The 20,721-nt window shown below is 37.9% G+C and overlaps 1 protein-coding gene across 2 annotated transcripts in view; it reads right to left on the bottom strand.

The window, feature by feature from the left end:
• Positions 1–20,721, bottom strand: part of Zdhhc21 (zinc finger DHHC-type containing 21) — a 62,892-nt gene that overhangs the window by 32,388 nt on the left and 9,783 nt on the right. The window contains exons 1-5 of one of the 2 annotated variants that reach the window (XM_008848836.3): positions 20,458–20,616; positions 15,527–15,725; positions 13,935–14,033; positions 7,364–7,475; positions 4,093–4,231 (exon numbers count right to left, since the gene is read on the bottom strand). In XM_008848836.3, coding sequence (XP_008847058.1) covers positions 4,093–4,231; positions 7,364–7,475; positions 13,935–14,033; positions 15,527–15,680 — 504 coding nt within the window. In that variant the 5' untranslated portion in view covers positions 15,681–15,725; positions 20,458–20,616. Of the gene's footprint in view, positions 1–4,092; positions 4,232–7,363; positions 7,476–13,934; positions 14,034–15,526; positions 15,726–20,457; positions 20,617–20,721 lie in introns of those variants that run through there. The other variant, XM_008848835.3, reaches the window with a different exon arrangement.

Here is a 20,721-nt window from a genome sequence, read left to right on the forward strand (position 1 = left end):
TTATTGCCACTGACACCTAAGAGAATCCTTTGTATGAGGATAACCTTCCTGACATTGAAAAGTCGGAGAAAATCCAATCCATAAACAGCTACTGGAAGACAGTAGGAAGCAGCCAAACTAGCTAGAACCTAGAAGGCGAAGATCACAGAAAGCAGACATGCCTTGAGGGGAGTGCTATGATCTGTACTGCTTTCCATCTTCACAGGGGAGCAACTGGTTGGTACAATCCACAATGGACACCTCAGACTTCCTCAGCTGAGATGCTGAGGGATACAGCAAGGGGAAGGTAAACAAACTAGTCCTTCATCAAGTCAATCCAGCTACATCCTTACAAAATACTAACTAATGCAATAATAAGACCTTCCAAAAAGACCGCTGTACTAAGCCCAATTCAGTATTAGAAAAACATGTTATCTAACCCTGACTGAGTCAAGGTGAACCTTCTCTTTTATACAAAAACAAGTAAGAATAAATCAAACCTGTAGACAAAACACAAGCAAATATACAAGTTTTCCATATAATTCTCCCAGTATCCAATACAAATGCATTAGACATGTCAGGGCACAGGACCACTATCAGACATTAAAAGAACTTTAATTCAAATATTCAAGAAAATGATGATCTGAAGAATTCCACTAGAAAAGTGACCAATGAAAAATAACGTCCAGTGTAAATTCTAAAAGTACAAGATACTATAACAGAATTAAAAACTGAATAGATTAGAACAGAAAAGCTATGGTTAGTAAATCAGAAGAGAAGTCAATAGAAAATAATCAGACTGAACTGGGGGAGGGGATGCAGAAGAGAACCCGAAGACTCACAGTGCAATGAGACCTTATTCATATATAATTAGAATCTCAGAACTGTAAGCAACAAAGTTGGACAGGATATTTACGTGAAACACACAAGAAAAATCCCATAACTCAAGAATGTCATCAGGCATAGGTTCAAGAAGTTACACAAAGTATTCAACAGAAAAGTACAAAGGAAGCAACGTGGAGGCATATCATGGTACTGCAGAGTAAGAGCTAAAAACCACAGATCAAATCAAAGCATGAAAGCAGCCAGAGGAAAAAGCAGCACTAAGACCAACAGCTGACAATGGGAAACACTTTGGAACTGATATTGTTACCCTACAATCCTGTGCCAACCAAGACTCTATTTAAAACTGAAGAAGAAATAAAGGTATTTTCAGGTTTATGAGAACTAGGAGAAATCTGCTCCAGGAGAGCTGAAGCGAAGGCAGTAAAGAAGAGCATGCTGTCCTGGAACCCACTACGTAGCCCAGGCTGCCTCACTCAGTGGTGATCCTCCTGGTGCATCCCAAGGGCAGGACTATAGGACTGAACCACCATCCCAACGCAGAGAATTCGTTCTCAGTAAGATTTTCTTTTTTTAGCTTTATAGGACCTGCATGTGTGTAAGTGCACCCGTGTTGCGTGATGCCTGTGGAGGCCAGAAAAGGGCATCAGGTCCCTTGGTACTGTAGTTACACATGAGTATCATCCACCATGAGGGTGCTGGGAACTGAACACAAATCCTCTGCGCCAGCAGCCAGCGCTCTTAACACTGAGCCATCACTGTAGCCCCCTGAATGAGATTTTAAAACACTGATTCTTCAATGACTTACAAAATGATCTTGGAAAACTTTTTAAGTTTCCATTTCATTGCCTCAAATCTCAGAAAAGAAAATGACATTCTATTAAGCAATCCACTTAATGCAAAAAGGATACTTAAGTTTTAAGCTAAGAGAATAATACTCGCTCAGCACTGCTAGGCATAGAGTCTTAGGTGTCGCTCTCAGGAAGGCCACACACTTGATGTTAGGCAGTGTCTCTCACTGGGCTAAAGCTCACCAATTAGGCCAGTGAGCCCCAGACATCCTTCTGATTCTGCCTCTCTGGCACTGGAATTAGGAGAATGGGCCACTATACTCAGTCACACCCACATTTGAGTGACTAGGGGATCAAACTCAGGTCTTTATGCTTACAAGGCAAATACTTCACCACCTAGGCCATCATCCAAGAGTTTTACAAAGCAACAAAGTTTTTCATATTAAAAAATAAATTTGTTTTCACTTCCAAATGTCTTAATCCTTCACTTAAGTATTATCATTTTATTCCTATTTGATTATTGATATTTCTTTAATCTGTCATCAATTCCCCAGCACTGTTAAATGGTTTGTAAAATGTTCATATAAAGAAAGTCTGAGAGTTTTCAAAAAACCAAACATACTATAAGCTAAACATCTATTACCATGCATTTCTGCATATATTATCATTTTGTTTTTCTTTTTTGATTTTTATTTATTTATTTATTTATTTTTTTGAGACAAGGTCTCACTTACTATGTAGCTGACGAAGGCTGGCATTGAACTCCTGATCCTCCTGCATCAGCCTCCAAAGTTCTAGGATTACAGGCATAAACTACCTTGCCTAGGTGCATATATTAACTTATTTAGGTTCATTATTATTCACAGTTTTCAGAAAATGAAATTACAAATCAGAAGGGTCAAACAATCTGTCAGAGGTTAGACAAGAACAAGAAAAGTTAGGCCTTTGATCCTAAGTGTGTCTGTTTTCAAAGTGATCTTTCCACTACCAGGGGTTGGAAAATCGAATGCAAAGAGCCGAATACTTAATACTTGGGTTTTCTGGCCACCATACAGTCTCTGTCACAACTGTCCAACTTGGTTTTAGCACAAAATCAGTCACGGACAGTGCATGAACAAACAAGAGTAGCTTTCTGCAGTAAAACCTTATTACCAAGAACACTGAAAAACTAGGGCCGGTTTAAACCCAGGACAGGTCAGCAGCCCCTACTAGGGCTCAGTGCGTTCTCTCCTAGAGACCATTACTTCTCCATTAGTACCGCTAATGTGTTTATTTTTCCTCTTACTTTTTAAAAAAATTATGATCTTAACTCTACTGAGTCCTTTTATTTTAAGATTCTTCTTCTTAGGCTTAATTAGAATAGAAACATGCACTTGGAAGACTCGCGTTTTAACTGCAATGCCAGTTATGCCAGAATTATGTGAACATGCCAAGTACCTATATTAAAAATTCTCTCTTTGGGGGAGCTGAGACAGGAGGACTACAAATTCAAGGCCTGGATAGGCATCCCAGTAAGTTCAAGGCCAGTCTGGGCAACTTAGTGTAACCCTGTCTCAAAATCAAAAGTGAAAAGCAAGTTGAGAATATAGGTCACGGCAGAGCGCCTGCCCAGCTGCCCAGCCCACACAAGGTTCTAGAGGAATCATCACTACCATCAAAAGGAAAAATCCTCTTTTGAATTTTTTCAGTTATTATGCCTACTTTTAATTACAAGACCCATATCTAATAATCATAATCAAAACAAAGACCCACTAGTGGCCCAATAGCGATAGCAAATTTCCTTAAATTACTGAAAATTATCATGTATACTAAAATAACCCAAACACAGAGAATTAAGGCTTTCCATCACTCTTATTCCGAAATTTAACTATATGTATCACCAGCGCATTTGATATAAAAAAATTTGCATAGTATAAACTTGTGTGAGTAATAATGAAAAATGACCCTCCTCCATCAGTTTTTAGTCTCCCTTCCTCCCTTATGTCCTGTGCATTCTTTGTCTCTGTCTCATATGAAATTTTTAAAAATACAATCCAGGTAGAAATAAAATGGAAAAATAATACAATATTGGGTTCAAATTCCAACTCTGCAACTAGCCAGTGGAATACTTACTTCCTAGCTTACTGTCTTCAGAACTTTGTAGACTAGGCTGGCCTCTATCTAACAGAGATCCACCTGCCTCCCCAGTGCTGGGATTAAAGGTATGTGCCACTATGCCCGGCTTTTTTGTTAAACCAAGACATATATCAAACAAGCTAATATTTTGTTTTCTAAGGAAATCTATCAACATAAATAATGCTAAAGAGATCTGCTTAAAGGAAACAGCAGACTACTTTCTCAAGTCCAATCTATTTTAAAATTCACCAAACTGGGATGCATTTTTGATTTTGCTTGTCATCTTCTGTACTTAAAGGAGCCACCAAGTTTGCAGTCACACACTATAGCTGCTCTAATGTTGGTGAATATAAACATATCTTACCAAATTACGCTTTTTTAGTGGAAGAAAATAATAATAGTGGCAGAAAGCAAACATCAGTGCGTAGCAAGTAAGAAGTTCAGTGTAGAAACACAGCTGCAGAAAAAGCCAGTGATTATCTTCACCAACACAATTGTTTATCCTGAAGGGAAAAATGAAAAAGAAACAGTATTTTAAACATTAATAGGATGTTCATTTCTGGATCAGTAAGACTAAAATAAACCCACATATCCTTAATTTCATGAAGATATGTCTCACCCAGGTCTAAAAGCCAACTATATAGATATGGCACCCTAAATTTATAAAGTACTTTCTCCTTTACAAAGGAAGCCAACTTAGAGACTGCACTCCTTTAACTCACAGCAACCCAGTGAGTTTGGAGAGCAGACTTGTGTCCCCACATCAATGATCTGGAAATAGAAATAAAGGACAAAAACTTCCAGCCAGTGGATGCACAGCCAGAAGAGATAGGGGCGAGAGGGCAAGATGGAAAAACTCTTCTGACACTTCTACTTTTGAGAAAAACAACTTAAACTTGCCACTCTGACACAACTGTTAAGCATGCATTCTACTTTTTACATTTTCACTTTATAAAAATCTATCCCTGGCAGTTAAAAATAAAAATGAGCCAGGCGTGGTAGCACATGCCTTTAATCCCAGCACTCAGGAGGCAGAGGCAGGTGGATCTCTGTGAGTTCAAGGCCAGCTGGGTCTACATAGTGAGTTCCAGGACAGCTGGGGCTACAGGGAGACCCTGTCTCATAAAGACCAAAAAAAAAAGTATTCAAAATACTTCCAAATACTTCCAGCTACTCTGCCAGAACAACAGCGACATCAAGGAAAGTCATAATGCTGATAACCCTAAAATTTTCAAGGCCAATCTAAAGTATTTTATTGTTACAAACTTACCCAAATTTTCAAAGCATTTGAAAATTCCAATAGAAAAGTCTAGTTTAAAATTCCAGTGGGGCAGGGGCAGAGCGGTGCGTGTCTTTAATCCCAGCACATGGGAGGCAGAGGCAGGCAGATCTCGGTGAGAGCAAGCCCAGCTTGGTCTACACAGTGAGTTCCAAGTTGGCTAGGGCCATTTTGCTACCTGCAAACAGGGCTTTAAGTGAAGTGAGCTCACACATGCACGGAAAATGCCCTTTCACAGTTGAGGCTGTCCCATCGTGCCTCTCCCCAAAAGGCTGCACAAACTGACATGACAACAGTATTCTGAACCCACAAGCTCTAGGAAGCAGGAGGGTACTCAATGTACGTGTGAGTTCTTTTGGTAATGTTTAACTATTTAAAAAGAATGGTCAGAGCCAGACACAGAAAACTGCCGGCAATCTGAGAACTGGCCAGGAAAAGCTGCTGGACAGTTCCAACACTGTGAATTCCCCTCACACAGCACACCTCAGCAGTGCTCTACCAGGGACTCGATCATGAAAGTTCCTAAGTTCATTCAGACCTCACCTGCCTTCCTTGCCAGCCCTCTAGTCTTCCACTTTCCCTCTCCTACTCTGAACAGTTGACTGAAGCTGGATACAAGAAGCCTAAAAGCAGAGAAATCGCCTCGATGCTACAGTTCAACATAAACACTTTCTCACCAACAAGCTAGATTTTATCTTTTAAAAATAAGAAATATCACTACTCTTAACAAATATATATTCTAGCTGATTCGTTTTTAAATCTTTATATTAGAGGATTCTTTTGCAAGGAAGCATCAATACCCAAATGTACCACGAATACTTACCTTTTTCATTAATCAGGAAAATATAAAAAGGTGCTGAGTTTTTCAGTGTTATTACAACCTATCTGGATGCGGTTTCACATAATATTTTAACTATACTGTCATTGTGATTGTAACCATATCAAGGTTTAGAAAATTACTTAGGGCTGACGTATTTAAAATTTGAGGCATATCTTTTGAACACTATGTCATATACTATACCATCTTTCTTTGGAAACTAAAGTGCTTTTATTTAAAATGCTCTTATGCTCTTCTAATCTCAGGAAATCTATTTAAATAAACAGTTTATAGTAAAAACCAAATTTACATTAAAAGTATGCTAATTAAAAGTGCTATTAAAATAAGTTATCAAAAAAGGGAAATTAAATTAACATTCCTAGGCAAAATTAACTGTCTTCATCAACCAACTTTAGGTAGATGAAGAAGTTATAAATTAAATAGGCCTATTATAGAAGTTAACTTCAGATATATGTGCATACATGTGTGTACAAACATATGTATTATATATATATATTTATAAAGTGCTATCCAATACCAGTTTAAATATTTATGTAAAATCCAATGCTAGGAAACCAGAATTAAATACAATATCTGGTTCACAGATTTTTGTGACAGTTTTAAAATAAGAAACAATACAGGATTCTCAAAGCATTTATTTTCAAAATTCTATTTTTCAACAGATTTTCTTTAAACATTACAATAGAGCCCCCTATTGACAAAAAATGTTGGCACTTCAGTAGAAACAGCTAATTAGCATTTATATCTAAACATGCACAAAATGTTAATACCTACATCGAAGAGCAAACACTTAGAAGGCATAAGGAGTAGAAGGGCGTTGCTTGTGTATTTGAAATGTGTTGTTCTTTAATTGAGTAAGGAAAGAGGAATACAAATACTGGGCATATGTGATTTAAGCATGCAGTAAGTAGAGCAAGAGATGATTTAAGTACCAAATGCTTTACATACATGGCCACATTTTAATATGAGCACTTTAGTCCTTCCGTATATTTAGGCGCATGTTAATTCTTAAGTTTTCCATTCTAATGTCTCCTATTTAGCCAAGATGAGAGCTCTGTGGAAAAATTACATTCACAGTTTTAAAAGAATCATTTTCCATCAAGTTTTTTTTTTATATTTTTACTATTTTTATTTTATGTGCAAGAGTGTATTGCCCACATGTATGTGAGTGCACCCGTGTCGTGCAATGCTGCAGAGGTCAGAAGAGGGCTTCAGATTCCCCTGGAACTGGAGTTAAGGACAGTTCGTAGCCACCATGTGGGTGATGGGAATGGAACCCGGGTCCTCTGCAAGAGCAGTTGTGCTCTTAACCGCTGAGCCATCTCTCCAGCCCCAAGGGTTTCTTAATGGAATAACTCTAACACAATTTTTGCTTAAACCTATTAAGTTCTCAGATGGTTCTTCCTTATTTCCCTTAGCTGAGCCTCCTGACTGCTGGGATTCCAGAGGTGTACTACCACACCCAGCTGCTTCTGGCTGTTTTCTATTGTTGTGAACGTTGAATTCTTCCTTGCTTACCATGGACAGTGATGATCCATTCTCCTCACACAATGGCCACAGCGGCTGCAGTGATGTGAACGCTTTGGTCTCATCAAATTACACTTGTTACATAATTCCCAGAACTCCCTTTCTAGAGAAGGAAATTAAAATCCATTTAATGAAAGCAGAAAGTAATGCTGAAACTCAGTAACAACTACTGAGTTCTCACAGTAGGTCTTCAACATACATCTCTATTCTTTTTCTGAGTCTTCAGTGTGAATTCTTTGCCATAAACATGGCTACCTATTCTGCTTTTATGTTTCTATTTTTCTGTCTTTTTTTGAGACAGGGTCTCTCTGTAGCCACAGCTGGCCTAGAACTCCCTATGTAAGACAGGCTGGCCTTGAATTCACAGAGATTTTCCTGCCTCTGCCTCCCAAGTGCTGGGATTAAAGGCTTGCACAATTATGTGCAGCTTGTTTCTCTTAAACGCTACAAAAATAAGACACTATTGTTACAAAGTAAATCACAGAATGCAATAGTTTCAGACAAATTATTAGAATAAACAAAAATCTAAAATCTAAAATCTTAAGTTCAATCAGGTTATTATATTAAAAGAATTTTATTTAGATGAATTAATTTATAGAAATTTTATTATCTTGCCAGGTATGGTGGTGCACACCTTTAATCCCAGCACTTGGGAGGCAGAGGCAGTGGATCTCCATGAGTTCCGGGCCAGCCTAGTCTACATAGTGAGTTCCAGGCCAGCTGGAGCTACAGGGAGACCTTTTCTCAAAAAGACCAAAAATAAATAAAAAATAAAATAATAAAATAAAAAATGATAAATTTTATTATCTAAAAGTACTAACAAATAAATAATGCTGAGTCCTGATTTTAGTAGATAAGTTGAAATCAATCCCACAAATCCTTCCCTAAGACATTTACTTTTAATGTTAACTAACTTGGGAATGCTGCACAGAAGCTGACTAGAGGGCAGATGGGTTTAGAAGTTAACAGAATAAAGAAGTGGAGGTTAGAAGAAAACATTAGTAATTAATGCAAATAAAAGGTAGGGGAAGATGGGATTGGTTTTATCTTTTCTTATGAGATGGAGTCCTCCTATGCCACCCCAGCTGGCCTTGAACCAGCAACACTCCTGCCATAGCCGCCCAAGGTCTGAATTTATAAACTGCACCACCACTCCTAGCACTAGAGTGCTTTTTAAGTCTTCATCCTCTTACCCACTAGCAAGTCCCTCTGGTCTTCAAGAAAGCAGTATACAATTAAATTCGATGTTAAAAACCTGAGATTTGCGTAAGTAAAAAGAAAAGATACTTGTTTTCATTATATATTGTCCTAATCAGGCCCATTAAAAACTATAAAGTCTCCTAAAACAACTGCTTTCTTACACAAATGCATATTTTATAAAATTCTTAAGTTTTTCAGTACTTATATTTATAACACACACACAAACACACACACACACACACACACACACACACACACACCACCCCATGACCTCATTTAATGGATGGCACAGTAAAATCACCCTAGTTCTCATGTTCCAAGTGAATAAGAACAGGTACAATGTGGCCCCGCACTCCGAGGTACTTGTTGAAGTATGAAAATTTAAAATAAAAGACTCGAAATAAATGTTAAAGGAGATAATAATGGGACTGGAGAGATGGCTCAGTGGTTAAGAGCACTGGTTGCTCTTGCAGAAGACCTGAGCTCAAAACCCAGCACCCACATGGTAGCTAACAACTGTCTGTAACTCCAGTTTCAGGGAATCTGATTCCCTTTTCTGATCTCCACCGGCACTGCACAGCACAGGTACACTTAAATACATGCAGGCATAACACACATAAAATAAAAAAATTAATTAATTAAAAAATTTAAAAAGATATTAGTGTTCAATTTTCTGAATAAACTCCCTATTTGAATTCTGTTGTTTAGTTTAATGGCTGGGTATCAATCAACAGACTCCAATTTTATAGAGTAAAATGCCAGGAAAACACACTGCTATAGACATTTCAAAAGAAACCAGTATGTACAAATAAAATCTGCATCAAACTATGTTTTAATATCAAAGTTGACAAATCATTTGCATTTATAATAGCATCTTAAAATCATATCTTACAGTTTTCTTTTAATAAAAACATCATGTGAGAGAAACAATATTAACAACTGAATTTAAATACAGCTAATACTTAACTGTAAGTAAAATGGAAATTCATCTATGGTGTAACATATGATGCCCAAACGCATCACTCTTCTGCTGGCTTGGCTCAACATAATCAAACATCCAGCACTAACATTCGAAATTCACACACAGCAAGGACACCACCAGGACGCTCTCCACCACTGAGTCAATTTCCATGGGGGGTGGGGCTGGAGAGATGGCTCAGTGGTTAAGAGCACTGTCTGCTCTTGCAGAGAGGACGTGGATTCAATTCCCAGCACCTACATGGTGGCTATGAACCATCCTTAACTCCAGTTCCAGGGGAATCCAAAGCCCTCTTCTGATGTCTGTGGCATTGCATGACATGGGTGCACTCACATACACTCATAACATAAAAATAAATAAATAAAAATAAATTAAATTAAATAAACAAATAAAAAAGATGACATAAAAACTCTGTAAATCAAATCTTTAAAGCATATAGTGTTTTCATTCTATTATTTTCTGATAAATTCCTAACAGTCTAAACAATAAATGCTTAGGCTCAATGCCTAACAAACTGGATCCTCAGGAGAGAGGGCATTTGTTATAGACAGAAAGCTGGAATTCTGTCACCCATACCAGGGTTTTCTAAATTTTCTCACTTATAAACCAAAGAAATATTTCTATAATTCCAGGTATATAGGTATACAAATCAAACATAGTGATAATGCTGGATAGCTTAGTTGTCAACCTGACACATCTGGGTAGAGGGAGCCTCAGTTGGGGAATTGCCTCTATTGGTCTGTGGCATTTTCTTGATTGTTGAGCGATGTGGAAGGGCCCAGCCCATTGAGGATGGCACCACCCCAGGCAGGTGGTCCTGTATTGTATAAGAAAACAGGCTGAGCTCGGGCCAGGGGAGCAAGCCAGTAAGCAGCATTCCTCCATGGCCTGCACTCCAGTTCCTGCCTCCAGGGTCCTGTCCTGAGTTCCTATCTTGGGCTCCCTCAGAGATGAACTGTGCCCCGGAGATATAATTCAAATAAACCATTTCCTCCTCAAGTTGATATTGGTCAGAGTGTTTTGTCACAGCAATTGAAAAGAAACTAGAACACTAATAAATAAAAATTCTAAACATTTATTTGGTATACATCTATTTCTAACATTTATTAAAGATGAAAGAATTTCATGCTAAGGAGATATGTTTGGTTTTTTAAATACTTTAATTTTTTATGAGTGTTTTGCTTGCATATATGTAATTCCCCTGGAACCGTTAAGTTCAAATAAACTCTTCCTTCTATAAATTGCTTGGGTAAGTGTTTCTATCACAACAAAAGAAAAGTGACTAATACAAAGTATTAGAGCTATTTCTTTTTATGAAGAATTCAATACCTGAATCTGCTCAACCCATACATTTCCTAAATAAAAATTGTAATTCTATGCCTCGACATTTGCTATGTCATATTATTTTTCAATGTTAAAATAAAAATCATATTTACAAATCAAGTGTGGTGGTGTGCGCCTTTAATCCCCGCACATGGGAGGCAGAGGCAGGTGGATCTCTGTGAGTTCAAGGACAGCCTGGTCTCCATAGTGAATCCAGGCCAGCTGTGGTTACAAGGGGACCCTGTCTCAAACAGACCAAAAAAAAAAAAAAAATCATATTTACAAATGTATAAGATAATCAGCGCCAAAAAGTACATGATGAAGCCAATTTTCCCCCAGATTATAGCAAAGACAAAGCAGGAGTGAAAATTATTCATCTATTGATAGAAGATGAGACAAGGTCCTGTGTCACCAGTTGTGGGACACTCCAGTTGCTTTGCACAATCTAGGACCAGCCACACTAACCCAATTATCATGAGAATCATGTGATATGAGATATACAGACTTTGAAAACATTAGAATGTGATAAAGAGTGGCTGGATTTTTTTACTGGGCAATGGAGGAGTTTCTCGAACTGTGGGAAAGAAAAACTGCCGCTGTCATATAAAGCAAAATGTGTGCCTTTAAAAAGTCAACCAGTTGCTTGATGTCATCTATTAGCAGTCTATAAAGATAACACAGTGGTTTCATGTGGACTTAAGTAAGGCTTCCAGACATTAAGATGTTATTTGTGGGGCTGGAGAAAGGGCTTAGTGCTTCTGCTCCATATCCAGCATCCAAATCAGGTGGCTTACAATGCGGGTATATCCAGGCCCAGGGGATCTAACATCCTCTTCTGGCCTCCAAGGACACCTGCACAACATGTGGTACACATACATACTCTCAGGCCCACACATGTATGCATAAAATAAATAAATCTTTTTTTAAAAGATATTATTTGTTTAGTGTTCACATGTTCTAAATGGTTTAATTTTACTTGCTGGTTTATTTACTATTTTTTCAGTGCTAGAGTTTGAACCTAGCATTTTCTTGTAAGTGGGGTTTTAATTTGTTTGATTGGTTTATGGCTTTTGTTTTGTTTTGTTGTTTTGAAATAGGGCCTGGAACTCACTATGTAGATCTGGCTGATCTCACAGAGATCTACCTGCCTCTGCTTCCTGAGCACCACACCCAGCCTTGTTTGTTTTTTTTGAGAGAAAGGATGTCACTAAGTACTTCAGGCTGCGCTCAAACTCAAGATAAACCCCTGGAGTGTGGGAATTACACCAGGCTAGCCTTTTTTTTTTTTTAATAATGAAATTTTTCATAAAAATTGAGATTCCCTGTTGCACATGTTTGGATGAGGTTTGAACCCAAAGGTCTATTTGTTGAGAGCTTGGTAGTGAATGTGACAATGTGAAAACTGATGGGATCTTTGAGAAGTGGGTCTAGATGGGAGGACCCTATGTCATGGTAGGGGCTGACTCAGAAGGGATACTAACCTCCTGGGTAAGTTCTTATGAACCTGGTCTCTGTTCAGTACCGGGAATGCTCCTGCAGGCATTCCCGCTACTGCCATCGTCATGGTATGATGCACACAAAGCTGAGCAGGGTAGATACCATTCTCCTAAACCTCCAGAGTATGAGCTACATAAACCTCTTTCCTTCATAAGTAGCTACCCTTGGTTATTTCATTATGGCAACACAAAACTAACAGAAAACGGGATTCTAAGGGTAGGACTGTTATAATAACTATCCCTAAATGTGAAGCTGGCTTTGTTTCTGGAAGAGTTTAGAGGAACAGGCCAGAAGACTAGAATACTGTAAGCAGAGCCATCCAGGCAATTCTGAGGAAGGCTCAGGAGAAAACGGGACTAAGGAAGTAACACTGGGTGAATAAGGACTCTAATGGAAATTGCTCCCTTTAGACAGCCTCTTTCACTGACTGGCAGTGTCAGGAATCTTATAGATACTTGAGTGTTTGATCACTGAAAAAAAAAAGAGTTCTTCAGAAATGGGTCCAGAGTTAGAAAGTCTGTTTCTTTGGTCTGGGGCTACTGACCTCTACAGGGAAACCCTGTCTAAAAACAACAATAAAACAAAAAAAAAAAAAAAAAAAAAAAAAAAAAAAAAAAAGAAGAATCAGGACTTCAGGAAGGTTCTGTATAGTGACTTGTCAATCTTATTTCATATGGACTTGCTACTTTGGTTTCTAAACTTTGCTATACACTGGAATCACAGGAGATCTTTCAAAAGACTAGTACTTGTGCCTATACCTAGGTATTCTGATTTAATTAATATGGGTTGTGACCTGGACACAGATTTTTTTTTTCTTTCTTTCTTTTTTGTTTTTTAGACAGTGTGTCTCTATAGCCCCAACTGGCCTAGAACTCACTATATAAACCAGGCTGGCCTCCATCTCAGAGATCGGTCTCCTCTGCCTCCCTCGTGAGTAGTGGGATTAAAGGAGTGTGCCATTACGCCCAGCACTGGACATAGATTCTTTAAAGTTCCCCAGGTAATTCTAATATGCAAACTTGGGAGCCACTAAATCACTATAAAATGTACTCTAGTTCTAAAATTACACTAAAACATATAGCAAAGTACAGAGCTCTCAAAGTTAATAGTAAATACCAAAAAAACGAGCTCAAGAGAAAGCTAAATGAGCTTACATATGGTATGAGATAAGCAATCCATTTTAATTTATTTTTGCAGTTTGAATGGCAGCAACAAGATACTTCTTAACTAGAATTTCTCAGATAACTGTATTTCACTCAACAAATATTTATTGGTATGTGACAGAGACTGGAGATTAGGGGATACAGTACTGAACACCGTCATGCATGCACACGTGCCAGAACAAAACCCCCATGCTCAGGATCCATGAATCCAGGGCAAAGGGAAAGGAGAGTCAGAAAATGAGGGTGTGAGGGGCTGGCTTGCAATTGAAAGCAGACAGGAGCGCAGATGTCAAAGAGATGCCACGGACTTATATAAAGTATGTATTAAAGGCAATGAATGTGCTATTAAAGGTAGTAATTCCAGCATCAACAGAATGGGGAAGTACAAAGGGTGCCTCACCTCCATGTGGGATCTTGGGGTTCTCGGGGAGTCTTCCAGGGTCAGTTATGGAGGCTCTCACTAAAGCCACCAGACAAAATATAGAAATGCCATAGAATACTGCAAAATGACAAAATTAAAGAAATTACTCATTCACTCTTTAAGACATCTTCTTGACAAGCATATTTAAAGTTTAAAAACATATTTTAATTAATCCCATTGGGATAACCTTCAAAAGATTAGATGAAAAAATGAAATTTCACTCATAAATATGGCAAAGAGGTCTACAATACATGTATCAACTTAAAATATTATTTTGAAAATAACTGATAAACTTGCTATAAATGAGATTCTTTACAAACAGTGGTTCCTAAAAATGGTACAAAAGACTGGTTCCCATTTAATTACATGTACTTTATTTGAAAGGATCAAAACAACATCTTTCTAATAGTCTACATTTAACCTTTCTTCAATTCTATCTTCAAAATTACTCTAAATTAGTGATATTCAATTGTCACTTTTGATGGAACTTAAGAGACTTAGAGAATCAAGAATTAGAAAAATTTGAACTTTAAAATAATATTAAGGAAAATCTGAGATTCAGTTGCCATAATTTCACTTTTTTATTTTTGGTCTTTTTGAGACAGGGTCTCCCTGTAGCCCCAGCTGTCCTGAACTCACAGAGATCCACTTCCTCTGCCTCCCAAGTGCTGGGATTAAAGGCATGCACCACCACGCCCGGCCCTAATTTCACTTTTTAAATTAAAACATAGGCATTTTGTTAAGGGAATAGAAACAAACACACTGCACATGTAAAAGGAAGCAGTTTGAGTACCCACTGACTGCAGGGCTGACTGCATAATACTGGCCGTCTATCTGTCTGTACTACAGGCATACGTCATAACCTCTGATTATATGGATTAGTTTTATCGTCTGTATATTATAGATTGCATTTCCCATAGCCATTAGGAGATTAAAATTAGAGGACAGGCAAGAAAGCTTTAAACACCATACACCTATATAATATACCATTTTGATCTGATTTTTTTGCAACATAAACAAGTCATGGACTACAGCAGAAAATGATTATCCAGAAGCTCAAATTGCTATGACAACCAACTCCATCAATGAGTTCAGTATCGTGAGATTCTCATCTTCCAGTTATGTATCTCATCCCCTTTCTTAAAATGTCTATATTTTTAAGTCAAGCACAGAGGTACACACTTGTAATCCCAGCATTCAAGAGGCAGCAGAAAGATTACCAAATTTGAAGCTAACCTAGACTATGCAGATAGACTCTGTCTCAAAATATCAGCCATCTTCCACATTTGCAATGATTACAAAACAAAAATATTACTGCTGTCAGGCCTTTCTCCTAAACCAAATGGTTTTCATATACTTTTCAGAATTAGATGAATATGGAGTTAGTACTTTAACTCTGCAAATACAGAAAATCTATTGTTTTTCAAACTGCCATAATTTAATATATAACATTAATTCGACTACTGAAGTAATATATTCAAGGAAAGTCATGGTGACACTATACTTTTAAAACATTCACAATGAGAAAAAAAAATCTTTATATAAGGAAATATATAAACTTAGAAACTTACTTATTATTAAAATGCCTGGAATATGTCCTTCTTCATAGTGAGGAAAGAGGACAATTTTGGGAATTAAAACAATATTGTATAACCAGACAAAGACAATCAAACCCATGCAGCACCAACCATGTGGGTCAGCAACAAAGTGAATCCGCAGACCCATTGTGCAGTCCTGTAACTGCTTGCCAACCCACAGGGAAAGACAACCCTAAGAGGGAAAAAGAAAAAGTTACTGACATAGAAAAAAGGATCTGATTAAAAATTGTACTTCTGGGAACTACATAATAACATTTACTGAGTTTTCTTTATATTTGGGTTTTGTCTATATAATAAACACGAGAACAAATAGAAACTTTGCCAAAATCTTCAAATAATTTAATTTTAGTTATCATTATAAATCATTGCTATTAAAGGTGCAAGTCAGCATTGTCTGCTCAAGTGAAAATGCATTACCCTTAACTCAGCAATTCCATGTGTAGAAAAAGAATGAGTGTGTGCAGCAAAATTTTACATACCAAAGTCTTAGTAGCTTTAACCATAAGATGGAGGGAAGGTCACACAAATCAAAATACTGCCTACCTTGGGAAGGGGTATGTTTTAATGGAAAGGAACTTGCAGAAATCTCTAAAGGGCAACTTAATTTGGGTAGTACTTTGTGGGTATATGCAAATGCACACATTAACACTACACACTTAAAACTTATGGACTGCAAACCACGATAAAATATTTTAAAAATCACATTGAAATGCTAAAATAAAAGTAAAAATTGCAGGGCCAGGGGAAGTGGCACAGGCCTTTAATCCCAGCACTCAGGAGGAAGAGGCAAGCAGATCTCTGGTGAGATAAAGGCCAGCCTGGTCTACATAGGGAGTTCCAGATCATGTGGGGCTACAGGAAGACCCCGTACCAAAAACAATCAACCAGGGGGCTAGAGACTGGCTCAGCCAGCAGTTAAGAATACTGGCTGCTCTTGTAGTAGACCCAGGTTCAATTTCCAGCACCCACATGGCAGCTAACAATCATCCGCGACTCCAGTTCCAGGGGAATCTGATGCCCTCTTTTGATCTCCGTGGGTACTGCAGGATACAGGTACTCTTACATACATTCATGCAATACTTTTCCACATAAAATAAAAATATTTTAAAAAACAAAACAAACAAAAAACTGAAAATTGCAAATTACTAAAATTCATGGGATGAAGCCCAACTAATCTCATTACTATCAACTCAAGAAGCTCCTGTTCAAATGGGCTTCATTACAGGGGGCTGGAGAGATGGCTCAGCAGTTAAGAACACTGACTGCTCTTGCAGAAGACCAGAGTTCGAGTCCTAGCACCCAGAAGGCAGCTAACGACTGTCGGTAACTCCAGCCTTTTCTGTGCTTCACGGGCATTGCACGACACCTACATGCAGGCAATACACACATATAGATAAAATAAAAATAATAAATGAAATACCTAAAAACAACGAACGGGTTTTATTACGTAGGGTGCTATCAATCACCAACAGCTCCCCAAGTAAGATAGTCTCCAAGTTAAGTCAAAATTTCTATACATGTGATGTCCATAAAGTGACTTAAAACATCCATTCTGTAGTAGATACAACTTATAAAGCTTAAATAGTAAATTACTGTAATTGTCTAGCGGCACTTAAAATTTATAAAATAGGACATTGATTCTTAACTCAATAAGCAAACTAGAATGAAGTAGAGAGCTTAAAAACAAGACATATTCCCAAACCCCATTCAAGATCCACTGAATAATTCTTCACAAGGTTCAAAAGCCAAGAAAATGTTCTCCAGGCACAGGATACAGTTGACCAACTGCTAGTTCAAAGACACTAACCCACTCTACTTACTAAGACGTCAATGTTACAACAGTGAGTTCAACCGTGAGTTGAACTTTCTTGCTGATCAAGTGTTCATTCATTGAGCCTCCACTACATGCCAACCACTTGCTAGATATTGTAGGTTAAAATAAGAGTAAGACATAGTAAATGAACTAAGTCTAAACTGGAATAAGTCCTTAAAAGAGAGGGGTTAACATAATACAGTTAAGTTCCAGATCTGTGAACAAGTTGTCAATAAGTACACAGAAGGGGCCTAGTTACATCAGGATTCCAGCAAGACTTCCTGTAAGGGATGCAAACTGAGCTCAGTCCTAAAAGAGGAGCAGAAGTTAAGCAAAGAACCCTGGTGACAGTAGTTGGATGAACCTGAGCGGGCACTGCGGAGGTAGCCTAGTCAAGCTTCCTGCCCACAGTAACTGGAAGAAATACAGGGCAGGGCCACACCATGAAGGAAACAAGACAGCAATTACATTGCTTAGGCACAGGAAAGCGATCAAGGGTGGGGGCGAAGTAAGATTTGTACTTTGAATAAACTACTGAAGTTCTGGTGTGGAAAATAAAACTAAAGAGAGATCAGTTAGGCTACAGAATAAAATGTCGAAATTAATTTAGAGACCAACTGAAGAAATCAAATCAAATCAGTGAACCTCACCAATGGATTTACTAGTAGGAGTCAAGGAAGTCAAAATTAACTCCCAGATCTGCAAGTGATAGCAGAAATTATTTCCACCCTAAGAATAATTCATCTTGCACTGAGGCCTCAGGGTACTATCCCTTGAGGCCTGCTGATGTTCAGCAGAGCCACAGGCTACCAAAACAAAGATGAAGGGCATTGTAAGCTTCAAAGACTACCTCTCCTCATCCTTAGAAACCTCAAACAACTGAGGCAACAGAAGAAAAAAAAGGTGTAGCTAAGGTATAAAATTCTTGTCTCTCATGTTCAATCCCAGCACCACCCCAAAAATTAAAATTCTTTTCCAAAAATTATAAAAGGACAAGAACTCAAATGTAATACACTCAACAATTCAAATCAGATAAGGTCCAAATTGGTATTTGCGTAAGAATTCTAAAACAGGAACAGTGCCTAGGCCTTTTAAAAAGTAAAAACTGGCCTTCATTACCTTTTAATTAGAAAATTAGAAGTCTGATCAGTAAAGAAAATCAGAGAAGATAAAGCATAATTTTCTAGGAATCATTATTTATAAAACTGAAGGAGCTCAGATATAATTGGTAAGAAACCTACACAGCTGAAAAGAGAAACATTCCAAAGAATGTCAATTTAAGAGGTTGGGAAGTTGAGAAAGGGTCTTGGTATGTAGCCCAGGCTGGCTTCAAATGTAACGTTAACATTTTTACAGCCTTGCTAACTATCAAGAGCTATAAAACATGACAGAGGCTCTGTCTCACAACAGATCTGATAATATTAACTTCATTTACTTTCTATCTTACAGTGCTTTGGTTCTACTTAGGACAAAAATAGAATGCCAATCATTACACAGGCTGTAGTAATTTCATGGCTCATTTCTAATTTTATTAACATTAGAAAGCAAAAGACAAGACTGCTAAACAAGTGAGAAAACAATCAAATATTCATCTTTTGAACTCTATTTTTAATTCCTTTTGCCAGAAAACAACAATCTTTTTCTAATTAAAAGATCTCGATCTCTCGCAACAGAAAATCATGTGACAAAAATCATTTAAGATAGGTCTATTTCCCTGAATGAAAACATATATAGATAGCAAATGCTAAAAGGACAAACACCCCCAAGAAAAAGTGAGCCCCCCAAAATTAAACAAGGAACAGAAAGTTGAATATTGAAAATAAATACCTGCTTAGTAAAAACTAGCACTGCATAATCCTTACAGTAGGCTGCAGAAAGGAAAACAGTGGTCTTCTAAGTACTTCACACGAGATTACAGCCAACCACAGCCGTGCAGCTGGCAGAGTGGCGTGCTCAGTCCACTCAGCTAACATCCACAGGTGTGGCTGACGGCTGAACAGAAACTATTACACAACCTTACACATCCCGAGCAACAACCCAACTGAACAGTGCTGTGCTCCAGCTGAAGGGCGGCATGTGTAAGATACTTTCATTAGCTGGAGATCCCAACATACTAATTTGTGCATTAAATGATGAGCTCATAGTCAAACTTTGAAGTGACTAGTGGACACACTGGTACGTCAACATTTTTAAAGATTGCTACCTGGTAACTATACTTGGGTATGGTGACTAACTTCATATTGATGTAAATTACTACAGCATAAACTAGTCTTAAAGAAATTGTAATTCAACTGTAGTAAACTGTCCTGAGGAAATAGTTACGATGTTCAATTACTCCGAACCTTTCCTTTCTTACCATTTCAGGCAACTCTTGCTTCCCCACCTCAGGAAAAATGTTCAAGTCACCAAGGAGAGAAAATGATAAAGAAACCACTGTGTGACAGAATACTGTAACATCAGAATGAATATTTTAGAAAATAAACAAGATTGGCCAAAGTAGCTAACCAGAAGTGTACTCAAGCACGAATTTCTGAACTTGGTTCTCTGACCGGCCACTTTGGTTTCATCGCTATTCCCGGGCACAAGGAACGTGTGCCATCGTCACCCCTCCTGTCTGAGAAGTCCTTACTGTTCTGCAGACTCTGTAAAGTCAATGCATAACTCAAAGCTAATTTGAATCTCACTTTTCATACAAAATTTTTCCTGGCACTTCAGTTCATAATGATTTCTCTTTCTCTTCCAATTTTCAATAAAAAACAAACTTTGGAAGAAAATAGTAAGTGTAAAAGCTTGGAAGAAGGGTGGCCTTCACAAGCAAAACCTGGAGAACCCTGACTGACCATATAAAAATTAAAATACACCAAAAAGAAAACTAAAAGCACAGCATCTCTGGAAAATATTATACTATGTGATTGGTAAGAAGCACACAAAGTACATACATAAAAAGCAACTCACAAACATAAAGAAATCTAATAGAAAGCATGAAATAACTAGGTTTGTTTTCATGTAACCTATTAGAAAAACTTTTGAACAGATGCTATCTATCCATTGTTGAGAGGGCACAAGAGAAACAGCACTCTCATGCACTGACCTGCACATAAACTGATACAGTCACACAGTCATCTTGGGAGGGCACTTTGGCCTACCAAAATGTGAAAGCGGGGCTGGAGAGATGGCTCGGAAGTTAAGAGCACTAGCTGTTCTTGCAGAACTCAAGTTTGATTCTCAGCACCCACATGGCGAGTAACAACCGTCTGCAACTTCAGTTCCAGGGAATCCGATGCCTTCTTCTGGCCTCCTCTGGCTTTGCACCACATGGATGCACCTACATACATGCAGGCAATACACTCATACA

This window comes from Nannospalax galili, unplaced genomic scaffold, assembly GCF_000622305.1.
Source record: "Nannospalax galili isolate Female #2095 unplaced genomic scaffold, S.galili_v1.0 scaffold663, whole genome shotgun sequence".
Taxonomy (NCBI): domain Eukaryota; kingdom Metazoa; phylum Chordata; class Mammalia; order Rodentia; family Spalacidae; genus Nannospalax; species Nannospalax galili.